General features: G+C 37.7%; 2 protein-coding genes across 5 annotated transcripts in view; one reads left to right on the top strand and one right to left on the bottom strand.

The window, feature by feature from the left end:
* The window catches only part of LOC126248802 (rab GTPase-activating protein 1-like), a 185,686-nt gene extending 176,473 nt beyond the window's left edge, over window positions 1-9,213 (top strand). The window contains exon 18 of one of the 3 annotated variants that reach the window (XM_049950193.1): window positions 2,920-3,711. In XM_049950193.1, coding sequence (XP_049806150.1) covers window positions 2,920-3,180 — 261 coding nt within the window. In that variant the 3' untranslated portion in view covers window positions 3,181-3,711. Of the gene's footprint in view, window positions 1-2,423; window positions 2,556-2,919; window positions 3,712-8,256 lie in introns of those variants that run through there. The other 2 variants (XM_049950196.1, XM_049950195.1) reach the window with 2 other exon arrangements.
* The window catches only part of LOC126248803 (glucose-6-phosphatase catalytic subunit 1), a 204,379-nt gene continuing 186,004 nt past the window's right edge, over window positions 1,714-20,088 (bottom strand). Inside the window, exon 8 of one of the 2 annotated variants that reach the window (XR_007545540.1) lies at window positions 1,714-1,810. The gene's annotated coding sequence lies outside the window, so the exon portion shown is untranslated. The remainder of the gene's footprint in view (window positions 1,811-20,088) is intronic. The other variant, XR_007545541.1, reaches the window with a different exon arrangement.

Genomic DNA, 20,088 nt, shown 5'->3' on the forward strand with positions numbered 1-20,088 from the left:
CTTAAATTGTCTACTTCCACAGCTATTTTCACAAGTTCTTTCACTGTGTTTTCAATGTTTAATTAGTCGTTTTCCACTGCGTCCTTTCCCCAAAGTGTTAGAGGCAACATTTGTAATTTAACTCATCTGTTATTTATTGTTGGCCCTCGGCAACTTGTCGTTGACTACACATTGTTGAGTTGGTGGCTGTAGTCTAATTTTCTACCAGTTATTGAAATGATGTATACAGCATAACATCAGATAGCATAATACATCACATTTATTGTCCCTCATAATGATGAACAGCTTGGTTAAAATGTCCCATATTGAATAATAATCACAGTCAAGCATATCCACTTAGTCAGTTGTGATCTATTTTGACAGTGGTAATATTTTATAGTGTTCAGTCAAAAGTGAGTTCTGACTTTATTCACACAAATACAAGAAAGTGACTACACTGTATAGATAAAGTGAATCACAACATTATACAAATATTTGTGCATACACACAGATGTTAACATATTGGTGGCAGACTGCAGACTCTGTCTTAGATGTTGACACATTTATAAACGTGTGTAAGCTTAATTATTAGACTTTTGTTAGTACATTTTAGTGTTTTTAAATAAGAACAACATTGAAAGCAGTTACCATGACATTACAAAGAAAGAAGTAATAATTTGATTTATCTCTATCATGGATTATTGTAAAAATAATAAACTTAATTGGCATATTTAATGAACCCCTTGTACTTATCTGCTACGATTTACTGATATTCATGCAATGTTCTTAGGTTCATAATTTTCTTAATTTTTAAATTAAAACATTATCCTGTTAACCAAATATGTTTTTCAGTTCTATCAATTTAACACAATAAAATTATTACACCATGTCTTACACAATCTTAAAGGCCAAAATAGCAAAAGTATCTTATGGAAGGTAAAAATTCTAATTACAAATATCTTTTTAAAATGTAAATTTTTGGAAATCATGAAAAGCTTACTAAAAAGAGTAACTGAAGGGCTTTTGATTGAGGTACATCACATTACAAACCATTAGCTATTTGCTCACTGGCAATCTTAACTTCATGTGTTTTGCAGGAATGTAATATGTTTAATAATTCTTCAAATAAATTCTGTTTATGTAAACTGTTCCTTTTCCAGTTAAATATCGTGTCGGTGAACTGTAATGTTTTATGAGTAACATATGGAATAAGAAATGACTCATTTTACATGACTGAATGATATGTATTACATACAAAATGAAACGAAAAAAAGTATTTAAGGCTTATAATTGTAGCAATTGGAGACATCCCCCAATCTTTCCTCCCTTACTTTGCTACATTTCAACCCGAGTGAGGCATGTAAATGATAAGACTTGGTGTCAGGAATTTTGATTCATGTATAACAGTGCTTCTGATGGAAAAAAACTTTATTAATTCATGGAAATGTCAGTTGTATTGTTTAAGTTGTTAACATAAGGTAACTGACAATGTAACAAAACCTCACAAATTATTACCTAGTGAACTGTTTTGTTTAAGTGCTTTATTTAAATAATCTCATACATTTTATTGAACTGTCTGATTTTAATAAGAGTCTGTTCTCATAAGCCAGCATATAAAATAAGCAATTTTTACTTTTTTTGTAAAAATTAATGAAACAATCAGTATAATCTTTTTTTCACATTATTTATTGATTTTTGGACAACATTTTCTGATTTTTTAAAAAGAAATTCAGTCATCATTAAGCCTCCCATCCAAGAAGGTAAAGTTACTCTGTCCAGAATGAGGTGAGGTGTGTTCATGATAGGAAGTCCTGCAGTCTGCAGATCTTATCTGAAATAAAAAAACAAACAATTTCTAAATCGAGAGGATATTGTACATGGTGTAATGGCACGGTTTTTTGAAACAAAGATGTAGTTTTGTCATGTAGCTTTGGTCATATTTATTTGCAATAAGTAATTAATAAATTAAAAGAAAAAATTAGCCCGTTACACTTTGCATACATGCATACTTCAGCCAAATTTCAGAAAGATATCTTTATTTGTGTGCTCACAATACATTCCGTCAGCTTGAGATACAGTGTATTTCAAGGAGTACTTCAGCCAAATTTCTGAAAGGTGTCCTCATTAGTGTGCCCGCAATCTGTTCTATCAGCTTGAAATACACATTCAAGTTTGAATGTGTCATTTAGGTGAAACAGTAGGCACATAGGCTGTAATAATAGTGAGCATATTTGTTGCTCACAGTTTTACTTTCTTGAATAAAGCACTTCATGCATTCTAGCACCATGTTGTGTAACTAGTTCTGGTTAATAACAAGGTGTTTGGTTTGAGAATGGGCAAGTCAGCCCAAAACTGTTAACCATTGCAGCAGTAAATTGTATATTCATGTAACTGAAATGAACAAAATAAAAAATTATCAAATTTTCCTCAATTCTTACTTTCAGCCTGAGAAACCATCTTTGATGCAAGAAACTTGAAAAACATTATGCCACAGATAAAGCTCATCAGTTTGTGTATGTTCCATGACTTTGCTTTTAATTGCTTAACTTGACTCTCTCTCCTGTGCTGCTGAGTTCTTCGACTATAGTTTGGAACAGATTTTATATAGTTGTGTTTTGCATTCTTCAGTAAGGCTTATTTATATCTTAATTTTTACTTACATGACAGAAATATTTTAATATTAATGCTAATTTCATTTATAGTTTAGCACCTTCTCATTCCATTTAGAAATTAAAAAGTCATACAAATGTACAATATTCAAGTATCTGTGCGAATCACCATTTCAGGCTAATGAATAGAATTGAGAAATGTGATTGTTGTTTGTGCTCTCTTAAATAGAAGGAAAGTGTTAGTGTAGAGCAAGAAAGGAAAAATTAAAAGTACATTTTACATACTATAGCATAGATTTTTATTTCTTAATATTAATGTAACTTCTTTCAGGACCTTCTACACAAATTACATACAGCTATTACAGAAGCACAAATGAATAAAACAACATGGCCACCATGGTTCCAAAAGACATTAAGCTCAATAAAGGAAGTGGCAAAAAAGGATCTTAAAGATGTAAACATTAAGATATATCCTAAAGAGGGAAACAGTAAAAGTGAAGTATCAGGAACAAGTCCCAAAAGACGTGATTCAGCACCTCCATTCCCAAGAGATTCTTACAGCCGTGATAGCCTGTTTGATGCAAGTTGTTAAAAAGAAACACATTTGTGATTATGATTTTCAAAATGAGCTTGTGTTTCATCTGTGTCTGTTGTCCCACAGGTAACATTTATGGTCATTTTTTCAGTTACATGTGCATGTATTTGGTGTTATGACTGTAGTTTGTGTAGAGAAATACTCAAATGTGAATGAGTTAGAGAAAATTGAATGAATGTTGTATATTATGTAAAAATGAATCTCTTCCAGCAGGCCTTTCATTACTCAGGTGTTTCAGTTTCATTCCTGTGAATGTATTATTTAGAGTGACTGAGAAATTCAAACAGCTGATTAAATGAAAAGTAGATATTATATGTTACTGCATTGCTATACAGGAAATGGATGAGCTATTGTGGATTCATTTGCTAGTCATTGTCTCTTATGCCAGTTTGAAGAGACCACACTTAATGTAGAGTGCTAGGTATGATGCTATGAATGTATATTTTTGTAACATAGTGAATGAGTATTCTAACATAGAAAGATTTATTCCTTTTTTTGTTCCCTGTAACAGAGAAGCCATTCTAAATTACTGTGATCTGAAAATACTTGTAAAGTACAGTTTTCTATTTTGTCTATATACCAATTAAATGATTTTCTTTTAAAAATGGGATTATGTTATCTGTTAAGTCATTCTGTTTCTATAGTACAAAAATATAATATTTTCCATGCTAAGTTGCAATTTGTGAACCACAAATTCATTAGTAAGAAATTTATTGTATTTTCTTTTGCACAGTTTGTTGGCTGTTCCTCACTTGTTAACATCTACCAATTAGTATTACATTCCATGACCTTGTCATTACAGTAATTTAATGGTACTGCAGTATGAAACACCTGACAAAAATGAATAAATGTGGTTATGTACTGTACTACAATCAGAAGCAACCATTTTTCAGCATTGTGATGACATTTGTGTAACACAGTTATTTTGTTGTAGAGTGGATGGCAGTATACTGGTTAGATGTATACTTTTATTGTCAGCAATGGGCTTACTTACAGACCCACTGCCATTAAACATTCCAGTGCAGTTGCAATTTTCTAATATAAAATATTCCAATTATGTTACCTGCAAAATTCCCACCAAAGTGATGTTAGAGCAGCAGTAATGCTTGTGTACATATCTTGTACTGTGCTTTCATCATTGTCATAATGTTTGTGCTAATGGTATTCTAAAATCAGTATGCTGCTCTACACAGCAGGAGAGGTGGAATGAAGAAAATCAAGTGGAAAAGTTACAATTACGATTGGTGGAGAGGAGAGAAGAAGGTGGAACCCAAAAACTAAATTTGATGGAGTCTCCCAATATGCAAGAGAGCACATGAAAGCAAGATCAGGAAACTGTAATGTTAAACATTCTTTGATTGAAACAAAAGATCCCAGGGGTACTGACTGACTGCAAAATAGTGGAAATGTGTAAGGTCTTGTAAGAGAGTGGAAATGTGTAAGGTCTTGTAAGAGCTCTCAGGGAATAAGAAATAAACATGAAGAAAACATAAAATAACTGTAGACAATTTTCATAGCAAAGCAAAGTAATAGTGATAATGATTACACGATGTTGGATCACTGAAAGTAACAATAATGAAATGACTTCACCTAAACCCAAATGAAGGCATACAGTAAGTTTAGCAGAAAAGAAGAGCTGCCAACATTGATAAAGAAAACTAGTGACAAAAACTATTTTACCTGCCATTATTCACATTAGATACTTAAGTAGGCACATGTGTATTCAATCTGTGACACTTCCATACAGTCACTTTCAATTTAGATTTATAAATTTTCTTACTGCCATCATTTTCTTCTGTTAACTAAATTTTAATGATTTTATTCACACCATAGTCTCTGACTTCTTTATCATATGATGCTGATTTTTAAACCAATTAGAAGAGATGTTATACCAATATTGCATTCACATGAAATTGAGCTTCAGTGTTTCATTTTGAATGGCACTCCTCATTGAATTTTGGTTAACTGTTTTGTGTAACCACTGAATAAAATATATGACAGTTACTCATCGGTTAATGATGCAGGTGTGCTAGAACGACTTGTTATGCTGTAGACTGTCAACATTTTATTTGCATTTGTTTTTCACTCATACAAATGCCTTTTTATTCTCAAACTGATGATTGGAATATGGCAATAATTTCTCATCTAAGCTTTGTCATTTTCTTTATCGAAGGTCAGGTATATTGTTGCACCATTGATCATTTCAAACAACAAATAAAAACACCTGTTAAAACATTTACTGTGGTATTTCTGCATTCAAAAAGAAAATTAATGAGCATGTAACTATTATTTATTTAGTATTTAATTTGAATAATGGATAGCCAATGTTTGATTTTGAGAGAGGACAATAAAATTCAGCTCTATTTGTACTTGCAGTTTACTTAAAATAATAGAAATAGTAATAATAAAAAATAATAAACAGAATGAAGTTGTTGCAGATCTATTGCTTGTTAAGTTTAAACTGTATAAACAATGACAGAATGTTTAATGATCTTATACATAGTTTCTTTTTGGGTAATGATTTACCATATTAACAAGATTGTTGTAAAAAAAATCCGTCTTGATGTCTGTGTTCAGTATACATGTAAATCTTGCCTCTATTAATACAGCAGTGGAATCAGTGAAGATGACCACTACTGTGGAAGGGTGGATGGATATGTAAACAAGAACAGAAAAATACTCACTTGTGTAACTGAATTATGTTCATCAGAAGGTGTGTGTGTATGGAGGGGGAGGGGGGGGGGGAAGCGTGTGTGCAGTCTGTCGTGCAAAGCACATGCGTGTAGGTGCACATCTTTGCTCTCTGAAGAATAATACCAGTTCAAAAGCTTAGTTGCTGATCTAGATATCTAAGTGCCTTCCCGTTGCTAATGTCTGCATTGTATAGTATTTACCATTTGTTATTGCAGTGCTTGTTGTCTTTCTTGATTAATTTACAATACCATAAGGGACAAGAATACTCCTTAGCCAAGCAGGTATCAGTGCAGATGTGTGTTATTTACCTGTCTAGCATAGCTTAATATTATATGCTAACTGCCATTCATAATAAGATGTAGGCTGTGACAGTGTAAGCTATTCCAGTGGTTCTGGATAACAAGTAATTGTAGTGTTCTTTATATCTACATGGTGTTAGGTTTACTTTTATGTAATACCTACACAATATGGATGAAGCAATATGCTATAGAGAATTCTTCTTTTGTAAACTTTAGATTAAGTTACATTTCTATTAGTAACTTCAGTCGAAACAATACTATGAAATTACACTTTGGTTTCTATGAGCAGGAGAAAGAAAATGGAAAAGTGAAATGCACTTTTAACCATACCTTCATATTGGTCATGTGCTTAGACATCGAACAGAAAGAGGAAGAAATGAATTTTTGGAAGAAGAAACAGAGATTGGAGGAGGGGAGAGGGGAAAGAGAGAGAGAGAGAGAGAGAGAGAGAGAGAGAGAGAGAGAGAGAGAGAGGGGGGGGGAGGTCAGACTACGTGTGTTTCATACTGTAAAGACATTTGAAACATTTCACATGAAAATCAAAATTATTTTGGTCAGAGAGTGAATTGACTGATAATGAGATTTGCTATTTGAGTATTTTATTTAGCATTGTTTGTTTGTAAGTCTCTGTAATACTGCATTGGTTCATGTTTCTTAATAACTGCCATCTGTGCCGTAGGGCACTCCTATTTATACAAAACTTGTTTAGAGTAGAGAATGATTAGTTTGATTTTGTTCTATCTTGTGCTCTCTAGATTTTGAATTATATTCGAACAAGTCATTTTATTCTTTTGACAATAGTCATATTCACATATTGCATTTATGATTACTTGAAAATTATCCTGTGCTGGTGCTACTGTTTATAGTTGCAGCATGAGCAGTTGCCATGGGCTGTATGTGTTTATCTGCTGATTTATTTCTGGGAGTACTTATGAGTTATTGTATTGTTCCCAATTATATCTTCATATGTTCATTTGTAGTTTTAGTAACTTTGAGCTATGCAAAACTGCTGACTTAAACAAATATCAGTCAGTCATTTGTTTTCGTATGTAAGTGTAACAACAAATGGCTGACACTATAACATTTTATTTACACTGTGTTATTGTGAATGAATTGAAGAAGTACTTCAAAGACTTTAGGCAGCTTATAGTTATCTTAATTTCTAGAGTAAGAGTAGTGTGTATGTTATTATTAGTGAATTACAGTGTTTGGATTATCTAAGTAAAATCTTGAATCTTCTGCAGATTATGTGCAGCTATGTAGAGAGATGAATACTGTGAACAAAAGAGCAGATTCTGGATTCTAAAAATTGGATGTTAGAAATGTTGGAGGTTGCATATTAGAGGGCCTTAAGAAACAAAGCTAACTAATGCCTGGATATTAAGTGACACGTGGATTATGCACTGGCCTTGTTAGATGTAGAGTTTTGAATATGGGCCAATAGTCCTTATCAAACCAAAACATAACATGGTAAATGAAAAGGAAAACAAAGAGTAATACAACACAAAAGACATGAAATTATATGAAAAGTTATAGGTATTGGAAAAACTGAAAGGGTAGAAGAAAGTTAATGCTGTAGGTTGAGAAGGAACAGTTCGTTCTTCCAGTGTCAGCCATTTCACATTGTCAGCTTTTTGTGCAACTTTATTGTAAGTTGTAACAACCATTCCCCTGACTAAGTGTCATGACATTCCTGTCCATAAATGAAATTCATTTCTCATTAGACATTCAGTTTTGTTTTGTAGATCCAACTGTTGTCTTTTGCAATTTAATTGCATGTTGGGGCCTAAATTATGAACTTCTCATGTGCAGATAGTGGTCCAGAAGAATGTATCTTTCCCTTGTACTTACTTTCCAGAATAAAATTTGTGTTAACTATAATTTTAGATCTGAATTTTTTTCTTTTCTTTTTTTTGCAAAGCTGCAACTGTGATAAACAATATAAAGCTTATATGTAATGGACACAAATTTGTTTATTTTTCTCTGAATGAAGAAAACTTTTGATTGGGTGTAAAACACTGTTAAAGATGCCTTTTTTAAATAGGGATTTATTTTATTGATGTTGCCTTTTCTTTTTCAGGTAATTTTTTTGTGGCTGTAGTAATATGTGATATTAAAATTTTTGAGAATGAAAAATCTAGTTTATTTACATACAATTTGTAATACAGCATACAAGAAGTTTGTATGTGTTAATTATGAAATGTTAGTATAATCTGTTCATAATATCCAGTACTCTGTCTTGAAATGAGTATACGCCCCTCTGTTATAGTGATGTATGTTATTTACATCTGTAAATTAACAAACAGACTCGAAGTCTTGGAAGCCTGGAAGTCAACTTGCATAAATTGTGTACTTTTCTGGTCATTCTTTGTTAGAAGCTAGTTTGAAAATTTCATTGTATATGTTATGCTGTACCTTCAGTATCAAGATTTTTTTTTGTACATAATATCTATAGTGTTACTCATCTTAATTGAAAGGAGTTTAGACATTGTCTTTTTTGGTATACATGCAATAAAACAAAAGCTGTCATTTCCACAAATAATGAGATTTCTAACAGTATTATTGCTTTATCCTTTATTGGAAACATTATCATTTTGAACATGACAATGAGTAATGTATTTATAAAACGTAAATACCAGATGTACTTAACATTGATCAGTGTTTATGGTTATGTAATTCTAACTAATACAGAGCAATATATTCCTTGTGAACAAAACTAAAAGAATGGTTATAGAATTAATTTTTTTACATTTGTAACTTCTTTTACTTCTGAAAAGTGTCACCACTCTGCTGGAAAACAAGTAATTCGTATAGCATAAAAATATAGTTTGTGTTTTCTTACGAGTTGCATTTATTATTGTTAAATACTCATGTTTTGATACTAGTCTGTGAATTAAGTAACAATCCAAAATTTCAGAAACATAAATGTTAGCAACTACAATTACTGCAAAGGATATTCTGTATTTACATTACCAAAAGCATTTTTTTACAGTGTACTTGTAAATGAAATGAACCACATGCAGATTTCTGGGGTAAATAAACATTATGTATTCTGAAATGGCTCATTTGAGGACTACACATACTGTAGCCATATCAACTTCACTTCCTCTCTTTCCCATTATTTTGGTTTCATATATGAACTGTAATTACCACAAATAGACAGTTGTATAAATAACATAAGATGTTTGACTGGTAGTTGATTGGGAATGTACATGTGCAAAAGTTCAGGGGCTGAGGATGAGATTTCTTTTAACATTTCTTGTTTTTTTTCTCTCTGGATGTGATATAGATCCACGTAAACATATATGATGTAGTCGGACTTGAGACACCTGCTACATACATTCTCTGTCATTTGAGCCCTTTGTGTTTTTGCACAACAGGCAGTGCTAAGAAACTGGAAAGATAATGAGATATTTGAGGGGTTCAGGGACAATTTACTGTTCGACATTGATGCATCAATTGAATAAAGGAGTGATTCTCATGGAGAATAGGTTCTTGTAGAATTTTAAATCTCCAATTTACAGGCCAAACAAAAATTGACACTAAGCCATCTAGTAGTCAACAACAGAATACTTCCACTTATTCTCAAGGAGATGAAACCCAATTTATGAAACAGTAATTTCTAAACTGGTCTGATAGTACAACAATGGGAAAAAACACAAAACAAGCCACTAGAGAAAAATACATTGGAGAAACAAGTGAGTGAGCAGCACATTACCTAATAGCATTGTGTAATAGATATCTTTTTGACTGTGTTATCTGTCACTGTCATAAAAAATATTGTTTTTAAGAGCAGTGTGCACATAATGCAGAAGTGGAAAAAGGATATAGCTCATAGCTGAAGAAGAGCTTAACAGGATTCTTTCTCCCTAATCTTTCTTCAGTTATCATTATTAGTGCTGGGACAGTGATCTGAATAATCCACTCATGACTGAAGCAATGGCAAGAAAGAGGTGCAAACAAACAATAAAAATGCTATAAACTATGTCCCCTAATTATGGCTTTGAACAAAAATTTCCACTAAGTGGGGCTTTCAGATCTGATTTCAAGTATCAATGAGAGTAATGTTACATTCACTGGATGGTTTTCCCTAAAGAATTGCAATCCAATGAAGCCAGTGAAACATGGGTGTATTCTCTGGTGTCACACACAAATGTCTAGATAGATCTATGAATTTTATGTCTACCACGGTACAGCACTCAGCGACAGTCCGACATATCTGAAAGAACAGATACCATCGTCATTTACATAGGGCTTACCAGCCAGTGATCTTCAGTGTGGATACATTCACATTTCTCAAACTCTTACAGGAATCAGTAGTCTGACTACCGTGAGTAATTAGTATAGTGAGCAAGGGCACTACAAATGTTGTGCATGGACAGTAAGTTGGAAATATGGGTCTCGTGGGGAGTGTGTCCGAGATAAGTCTCTGCAGTCGCACTATCCACTGTGTCGTCGATGATTCAGTCAGATAGAGCACATGCCATGTAAACACCTGTAAGCAGCTAATGGTCTGAATTTCATTGTAATTTCAATCAAAGGATAATATCACATCTAACCAAAAGAATGCAGAACATTGTACTAATGAAAATTCAAGTAATGTAAGCAGGGGAGATTCTTCTGACTGGGGAGAAAAGACTTATGGAGGTCCACAAGGCTCAATCTTTGGTCTAAACAACTTTCCATTTAATATACAAAAAACAGAATAATGTTCTTAAAAGTATTACTCAGTGCTTTTCTGCAAATGGTGTGTCTCAATTTGAAAAAGGAGAACATATTCAAGTTTTGCACATCTAAAAGTACTACACTAATAAGTGTGACACATGAGGAAATAATAATTAAGAGTGTCATAAATTTTAGGTGTCTGTGATGATGAGAATCTGAACTGGAAAAAAAGTATTTTGGACCCCTAAAACAATTTAGTTCAGCCACATTTGCAGTTTGAACCATTGCAAGTCTTAGGAGGAGTCATATCAGTAAGTTGACATATTTTGCGTATGATATAATTTCATTCAATAGTCCGGCCCGGTAGCTGAGTGGTCAGCGTGACAGACTGTCAATCCTAAGGGCCCGGGTTCGATTCCCGGCTGGGTCGGAAATTTTCTCCGCTCAGGGACTGGGTGTTGTGTTGTCCTAATCATCGTCATTTCATCCCCATCGACACGCAGGTCGCCGAAGTGGCGTCAAATCGAAAGACCTGCACCAGGCGAACGGTCTACCCGATGGGAGGCCCTAGCCACACAACATTTCCATTTCCATTTTTTCATTCAATAATGTGATGCTATCTCACAATCATTTTGTAGACATCTGTTTAAGGAGTTAAACATTTTAGCTATTGCCTCACAGTACATTTATTCCCTCGTGGAGTTTGTTGTAAACAATCCACTGCAGCTCAAAAGAGACCTTTATGTACATAATTACAATACCAGAAGAAAAAAATGGCATGCATTACTCCACATTAAAATTGTTTTTAACACAAAAAGGGGTACACAGTGGCACCACGAAAACTTTTGGTCACTTATTCAATGATATAAAATGTGTGACAGACTGCAATGTTAAATTAAAAAACAAACTGAAAAAGTTTCTCTTTGACAACTCCATCTACCCAGTAGAATAACTTCTATTTTTGCAATCTATAGAACTGTGGGTAGGAATTACAAACTGAAAAAAGCAACATCATGTACCCATATTTATATATGGGTGTGTAATGTAAATGTATAGTGACTTGTTCCACATTATTACAAGTAACAATAAACAGGGTGTATACGACCTGGGACAACCGGGAGATCTGGAAAAAACCCGGGAATTTTTTCATCCGGGAGAATACCGGGAAAAACCCAGGAATTTTTTGTTGTTTTAGTTTTCATTTAAATTTTTGTAATTTTGACTGGTAAGAACCGATACTCTAACAAAGGATATTACTGTATCTGGTACTGCAAAATAATACTGCAGCATTAAAACATGAACAAGAGAAAAAAACGAAAATAAAACTTAAATTGCGAAGGAAATGTGCCATATAAAATAACACAGTGCACATACAAGCGTCTGCCAACAGCAAAATGTGTCAAAGGCTTTAGGAAGACTGTGCAATGCTTCATAACAACAAATTGCCTCCAATGAGGGTGACGTCACAACTGTTTACATTAGATTCATTTTAGCAGTTACGAGCGAGCTCATGCAAATGCGCAGTTGAGTCGCGTATGACTAATACCTTCTCCTGCTTCTGGCTACAGAAATGTGGCTACTCGCTGTGTAAGCAGCAGTAGCAGCAACCAGCCACATGGGGTACCCGGAAAAATTTTACTGGCGTCCCCAGACTGCCAGATCCAAGCGTGCGCAGCAGGCCTGGATCTAGTGTGGGGTGGAGGGGTGGGGGAGGGGGCGTCAAACCGTGGTATCTGAACCGGGCAGCAAGTTTGGGGGGAGGGGGAAAATTCATATTCTTGAGGAAAAAAACATCGTTTCACAAAGCATCTAGCATCCAACGCACGTCGGTCTATCGATTATTCAGATGATTTTTGAAACGCACCACTGCTGGTTTTTTGAACACAATTTAAGCTGATTTCTGAATGAATTATAAGTTGATTTTTTGAATGAGTGCATAGTGTACGTGATGTGTCTGCCAGGGGAATCCTCGTCGCATCTAGAAATGAACTTTCCTGCAGACAAAATGGGACGGGGCTATACAAGATGAGCGGAATAAAGCCGAACCTGTGAATGCCAACTGCTGCTTGTTTATGTGGTTGATTTGGTTTGCAAATGTTGAGCATTGTTACAATTACTAGCAAAATCTATAGATTCAGACTACCAGAGTGGAAATAAAAGACCAACAGAAATAACAGGTAAGAAAGATTATGTATTATGTATTATCTTCTCGGTGTATCCAGGAAAGTGCAATTCTGACAGAAACTTTTTGGCCAGATTGCTACACTTAAACAGGGCCAGTTGTAGTCCCCGGCTAGCAGCCGTTTAAGTTCCATTCTGGGAGCAGCGCGGAAAATGCATTGTACGAACATGCAGTAACGCCTAACCGGAGAATAATCGCTGGATAACTAAACCTGTGACTGTGGCAGGGTTGTTAAAGTTAACTGGAGAATGAGTTTTGACAGTGGTAGGAATAGTTACAGAATTAGTGATGACAAGATTGTTTGTTTGAACGAGGAAGGAGAAGAAACGGGGACATCTCACAAATTCTGGGAGAATATGACGATTCCAAATTTATACAAAAACTTCATTCTACTACTTTTCAGTCTCGTGCATGAGAAACTGAAGCGTATGAATGAAATGTGAAACTATTTCCTAACATGAAGCTTTTTTATTGTAGTAGGCCAAATAGGTATTTCGTATTTGTACTTCGTGAATTATATTGTCGTACTATAAAAATGATCATTATTGCCAAAACAGTGTCGCTTATTTGGTGTGTGCTAGCCTACTATTGCTGCAATATTAGAAAATCCTATTTTGTTTTATCCAGCAGACAGTGACAAAATAGACGTAATCGGATCGAGAAACCACGCCAGTCTTGGGTGCTATTTTTACTAACAGCTTTTTCAGTATTAGACGAAGACATTTCCATTTTTCATGTAGCAAAACGTTTGACGAACTTTGATGAGGTAATAGTACTTTCGTAGGAAGGAAAGCACGCCATGTAAAGCTGTAGCAAGATTAGAGAGAAAAATCGCTAGGACCTAAGGACTGATGAAATGTGTACTGTCTTGCCTGTATCTTGTCTTTACTAGTTTTAGGTACCCTATATTTAATTTTATGTCACACAGAAGAGCAAGTTAGTAGCTAATAGGCAATGAGGAGTCAAGATTTTCTAAAGAGTTCTTGCTCTTCTGGTTGCAAATAAACCCATCCAGTTTTAATTGCAATTTTTTAAATTTATTCTTTCATTTTTAAGAGGGCAGGATGTCAAACCGGTCGACTGTCCTGTCCTGAAATAGTTTGATGGCATCCATTACAAAATATACACGTTTGAGTTCCACAGAGCAAAATACAGTGATGAGCGGTATAAGACTGTTATTTGAAGAGGTTTGGCACTGCAGTTCAGCACACTTAAGACCAAATAACATGTCTTGCATCTCCTCGAAGATATATGTTCTATGTCTCAGACTCTTCAGAAAGATGTGTGCTACAAAATGAACTTATTTTTGAAAAGTTGTTTTTTGTAAATTTTTTCGATATTCTGATGCGCAGAGCAGTCTGAGTTATAGTGGGGGCGGGGGGGGGGGGGAGGGGAGGGGGGGGGGAGCCTTGTCTCCACGTGACCCGTGTGTTAGTGATTTTTCTGTTTCCTCTTCGTTTACTGCTCTCACATCAAATGAAAACAAGACAGATTTCTGTGGATGGGAGCTATGAAGTGAATTAAAATACATTCTCATAATTACAGAAGGTTAAAATATGTTACTAGTTTCAGATTTAATTTTATTTCCACCTTTCTGACAGTCAAGCATTAATTGACTTGCAGAGCAATAAAGTTATTTTTGTCGGTTTTCTAGAGAAATTCTGCATTTATTAAGTTTCCCTGCTGAGGCAGAAATGTATTTGAATGAAGTGTTTAATTCCACACTATTGGCTAGTTTCAACTGTTTGCTGCATGTCAAGTGCGTGTTTTCATCTTCTAGCACGTATGGCATTATGCCATAAGAACCAAACATGAGATAATGTAGTACTGGAACTCCAAGAAAATTTTCGTCCTGAAAACCACACCGAAAAGCTTAATATCAGGTCGAGGCATACGAATGTGCGCTTTAAAGCGAACTATGCATTTTAGTATGTTTCACGAAATTCCATCGCTCTTGGAGTATCCTCTGCCGTGTTATATCTTTTATGACATAATGTAAGTAAGATCTTTTAATGTTTTACACGTACGAACATACGGGCTTCCTACGTCACTGTAGCTGCGCAAGCGCAGTGACGCCTCTTATCTGGCGCTCTCTGGCAGCTGCTGAAATGAATCTATTTCTAACAGGTCGCAGGAAAATATTGCGAATTGTGGTTCAAAAAGAGTTATTTTCAAAGTAAATTTCCTTTTATGCAAGATGAACTATGTGCAAGAATGTCTTAAATCACAGAGCGTTTGCTCTCGTTTAAAAATCAACTCTTTAATGACGAGCCACTTAGAAGAATTTAGAGCCCATAAAATAAGAGATTTATGTCGGTATTAAAAATTTTATATGCGTATTTGTGTGATGTATCTTAAAGTGTAACATGCACTAAACAGATCAACATTATATGTGAAAGCTTAGCTTCTCTTGTAGCTTATTAATCTTCGAGACAAATAGAATATGCGAAACTTTGATTTTCTTGTAGCGACGCTATGTATATTAACTTAAACCATTAACTTTTCTGTTGGTGTAATTCGAATTTACACTTTTGTAATACGAAAATATGCAGCGTACATGTTGCTGCACATCAAAGATCTTTCGAAAACGTGTTTTATCCCCCCTGAGTTTCGTTCTCTAAAGTGCCAAGAAATTCTACACTGCTGTATAAAACCGTATCCATTTAAAGGACTGACAAGTTTTACAGTTACGACGGAAAGTATTCTGTTACGTAACACGGAAAAAGTGTATTTTCACCCGGGAGAAAATGTATTTTTAACTGGGAGACCCGGGAAACATCCAGGAATTTTTTTTCCTTGTCCGCGTATACACCCTGAATATAAGTGATCCATGGAACATGAACCTAACTAGCTAATACATCATATATTCAAAATTCCATGGGCAGGATTCTCATTCAAATGGAAAACCATGGAACTCGTATACCACATTTGGTTGGTTGGTTTAAAAGGGGGGGAGGGGGTGGGGGGGAGAGGGGCCAAACTTCAAGGTCAGTGGTCAGTTGTTCCCGGTAAAATAATTACAAAAGAGAAAGAAGAAAAGTAAGGAACGTACAGCACAATAACAGGAGAAAGGAAGAATGACAGAAGGACAACCAACACTACTATGGACAAAACAGGAAAAGAAAACCACAGAGAGAAGCAAGAAACCGGTAGAAGGGGTAAAAACAAGAGAGTAGATGACCGTGACTGGCCGACCATGAGAATAAAAAGGAAAAGCCAGCCATGCTGTGACACATTAAAATATCCACCAAAAAAGCATTCGAGTGGAGAACACAAAGGGCATTCTCTAAAACTTAGATTGATAAAACCCACCGACACCTATAAAATGTACTAGTAAGTTAGCCGATGAGGCGTTTTCAGCTAGAATTAATGGCAACGAGTCTGGTAACTGAAGAGTCTGTCACAGGGCAGCCAAAGAAGGACAGCTCACCAAGATACAGGCCACTGTTAGCCGGGCACCACACTGACACTGAGGTGGGTCATTACGGCGCAGGTGGTAGCCAATGCAGAGCCGGCAGAGAACTACAGAGTCCCTGTGAGAGGCCTGCATTGAGGACTGCCACACATTTGTAGTCTCCTTAATGGCACGCAGTTTGTTGGGCATGGAGAGGTTATGCCATTTCGTCTTCCAAAGGCGCAAAACCTTGAGGCATAGTACTGAATGCAGGTCAGTTGCAGAGAAGCCAATCTCCATAAGTGGTTTCTGCGTAGCCTGTTTGGCCAGCCTTTTGGCAAGTTTTTTGACTGAGATTCGGACATGACATGAGATCCAGACAAACACCACTGAATGACCAGACTGTTCCAGGGCATAGATGGACTCCTGGATGGTCGCTACCAAAGGATGGATGACGAGGGTAGCACTAGTCAATAGCTTGTAGGCTGCTCAAGGAGTCATTACACAGAAGAAACGCCTCCCCAGGGCATGAAATGATGTACTCAAGAGCACGAGATATAGCCACCAGCTCTGCAGTGAAAACACTGCAGCCATCGGACAAGGAATTCTGTTCAATATGTCCTCCATGGACATATGCAATGCCGACGTGCCCATCAGCCACCGAGTCACCAGTGTAAACCACTTCGTGGCTTCATTACTTGGCAAGAATCGAGAGGAAGTGGCAGTGGAGAGCCGCATGGTTAACTGAGTGCTTACGGCCATGTGAAAGGTTCAGGCAAAGCCGTGGCTTAGTTGTACACCATGGAGGTGTACATGGATGGAGTTCAAGAATAGGTGATACAGGCAAGAACTCCAGTTCAGAAAGAAGGGATCGGACACGAACTGCAATTGGAAGCCCTGACCTGGGCCACCAATGCGGGAGATGAGCCGCCGTGGGTGGGAAAAGGGGACAGTGATTTGGATGCACAGAACTACAAACGTGTGCAGTGTAACTGGCCAGCGTTTGTGCATGCCCAACCTGCAATGGAGAGACTCCAACCTCAACAAGGATGCTGGTCACCGGACTCGTCCCAACAGCTCCTGTTGCTAGGCGAACGCCACAGTGGTGCACTGAATTGAGTAAATGCAATGCTGAGGGCACTGCCGAACCATAAACCGGACTCCCATAGTCAAGGCAGAATTGAACAAGGGCTATGTAGAGCTGCAGCAGCTTAGAGCGATTTGCACCCGTTGGTGTTGCTCCGGCAGTGGAGGGCATTGAGGTGCTGCCAGCACTTCCGCTTAAACCGACAAAGGTGAGGTAGCCAAGTCAGTCGGGTTGAAAATCTCCACTACAGTGAGTGGATCGTCATTAAGGTAAAGTTCTGGTTCTGGATGAACGGTACGACGCCGACAGAAGTGCATAACACACAATTTTTGGGCCGAAAACTGGAAACCGTAGGCTAGAGCCCATGACTGCACCTTGTGGGTGGCTCTCTGTTAGCGCTGCTCAGCAACACCAGTACTGCAGTACTGGTGGAGCGGTATGAAATGTAGAAGTCGTCTGCATACAGAGAAGGTGAGACGGATGGCCCTACAGCTGCTGCTAAACCATTAATGGCCACTAAAAATAGAGAGAGACACTCAATACAGAGCCCTGCGGGACCCCATTCTCCTGGATATGGGGGGAACTATGAGGGGCACCAACTTGGACAGGGAAAGTATGAAATGACAGGAAATTTTGGATAAAAATCGGGAGTGGACCTCGGAGACCCTACTCGTATAATGTGGCAAAGATATGATGTCGACAGGTCATGTTGTATGCTTTTTGTAAAGGAAAAAAGACGGCAACCAGATGTTGGCATCTGGAAAAGGCTGTTCGGATGGCAGACTCGAGGGACACAAGATTATCAGTGGTAGAGCGACCCTGGCGGAAGCCGACCTGACATGGAGCCAGTAGGCCACGTGACTCCAGGACTCTACCCGACCCAACCCAACCGCTGACACACCATACATTCCAGCAGCTTACAAAGAACATTGGTGAGCCTGATGAGCCAATAGCTTTCCACATCAAGCGGGTTTTTACAGGGTTTGAGCACCGGAATAATGGTGCTCTTCCGCCATTGCGATGGGAAGACACCATCGCACCACATGTGGTTGAAGATGACAAGAAGATGTCACTTGTAGTCAGGTGAGAGATGTTTAATCATCTGCCTGTGGATCTGATCTGGCCCAGGAGCTGTGTCAGGGCAATGTGCAAGGACCCTGAGGAGCTCTCACTCTGTAAATGTGACGTTATAGGATTCACTGTGGCGTGTAGTGAACGAGAGGACTTTCCCTTCCAGCCGCCGTTGGAAAGTGCGAAAGGCTGGAGGAATTCTCTGACGTGGAGGCTCAAGCATAGTGCTCAGCAAAGTGCTCGGCAATTGCTATTGCGTCAGTAGATAACACACCATTTATGTTAATATCGGGGACACCTGTTGGGGTCTGATACCCGAAAACACGTTTGATCCTTGCCCAGACTTGGGATGGTGACATACGGCACACAGTGGTCGAGATGTATCTCTCCCAACACTCCTGCTTCCATCGTTTGACAAGTTGGTGAATGCAGGCACGGGGCTGTTTCAAGGCTATGAGGTGCTCCAGGGAGGGTACCTCTGTAGAGCTTGCTGAAACTCCTTAATTGCTTCAGCGACTTCCAGCGACCACCGAGAGACTGCCTTTCGCTGGGGCACCCTAAAGAGCGAGGGATCATGTTTTCTGCCACAGAAACGGTTGTTGTAGTCACCTGCACAACAATCACATTGATGTTCCTGTGTGGGGGAGATTCAATGGTGAAAGCAGAGGTTGAAAGACTCCCTGTACACCTTGTTTAGAGCCCATCTGGACAGGTGTCCGTGGGCTTGACGCCAGGGAATGACAGGAAGATGGGGAAGTGGTCACTACCACACAAGTCGTCATGTGCTCTCCAGTGGACAGATGGGACAAGTCCTGGGCTGCAGATTGATAAATCAATGGCTGAGTAACTACCATGAGCCACATTGAAATGTGTGGTGGCCCCAGTATGTAAGAGGCAGAGGTCAAACTGAGACAGTAAAGTTTCGACATCTCTGACACAGCCAGTAAGCATGGTACCATCCCACAAGGGGTTGTGGGCGTTAAAAGGTTTAGGGAGTTGATCAATCAGTGCAGTTAATACACACAGGGATACTGCACCATCTGGAAGAAGATACACATTGCAGACAGTTATTTCCTGTGTCGTCCTTATGCTGACAGCCACAGCTTCAAGAGGGGTCTGAAGGGGCACAGGTTCACTACAGACCGAGTTTAGGACATAAACGCACAATTCTGCCTGACACTCGATTACAGTCACTACAGTTCCTGTAGTATCCCTTATGGCCACGGAGGGCAGGGTCTGCATTGCCTGGACCCAGGTTTCCTGGAGGGCAATGAAGGAAGCAGGTGTAAAGCTTAACATTTGCCGAGCTTAGGCAGTGGAAAAAGCTACCACAATTCAACTGGAGGATGACATCATCGTGAGACTCGGAAGGCATGGAACATTCAATGAGACAGTTTATGCCTCAGGGTCACCTGCTGCTACCGACATATTGCCTGAGCAGTCTATATCCATTGTGTCTGAGGGTCCGGCGAGATTTAGGTCCTCAGCGGACGCCGGAATCTCCACCACATCT

This window comes from Schistocerca nitens, chromosome 3, assembly GCF_023898315.1.
Source record: "Schistocerca nitens isolate TAMUIC-IGC-003100 chromosome 3, iqSchNite1.1, whole genome shotgun sequence".
NCBI classification, from domain to species: Eukaryota; Metazoa; Arthropoda; class Insecta; order Orthoptera; family Acrididae; genus Schistocerca; species Schistocerca nitens.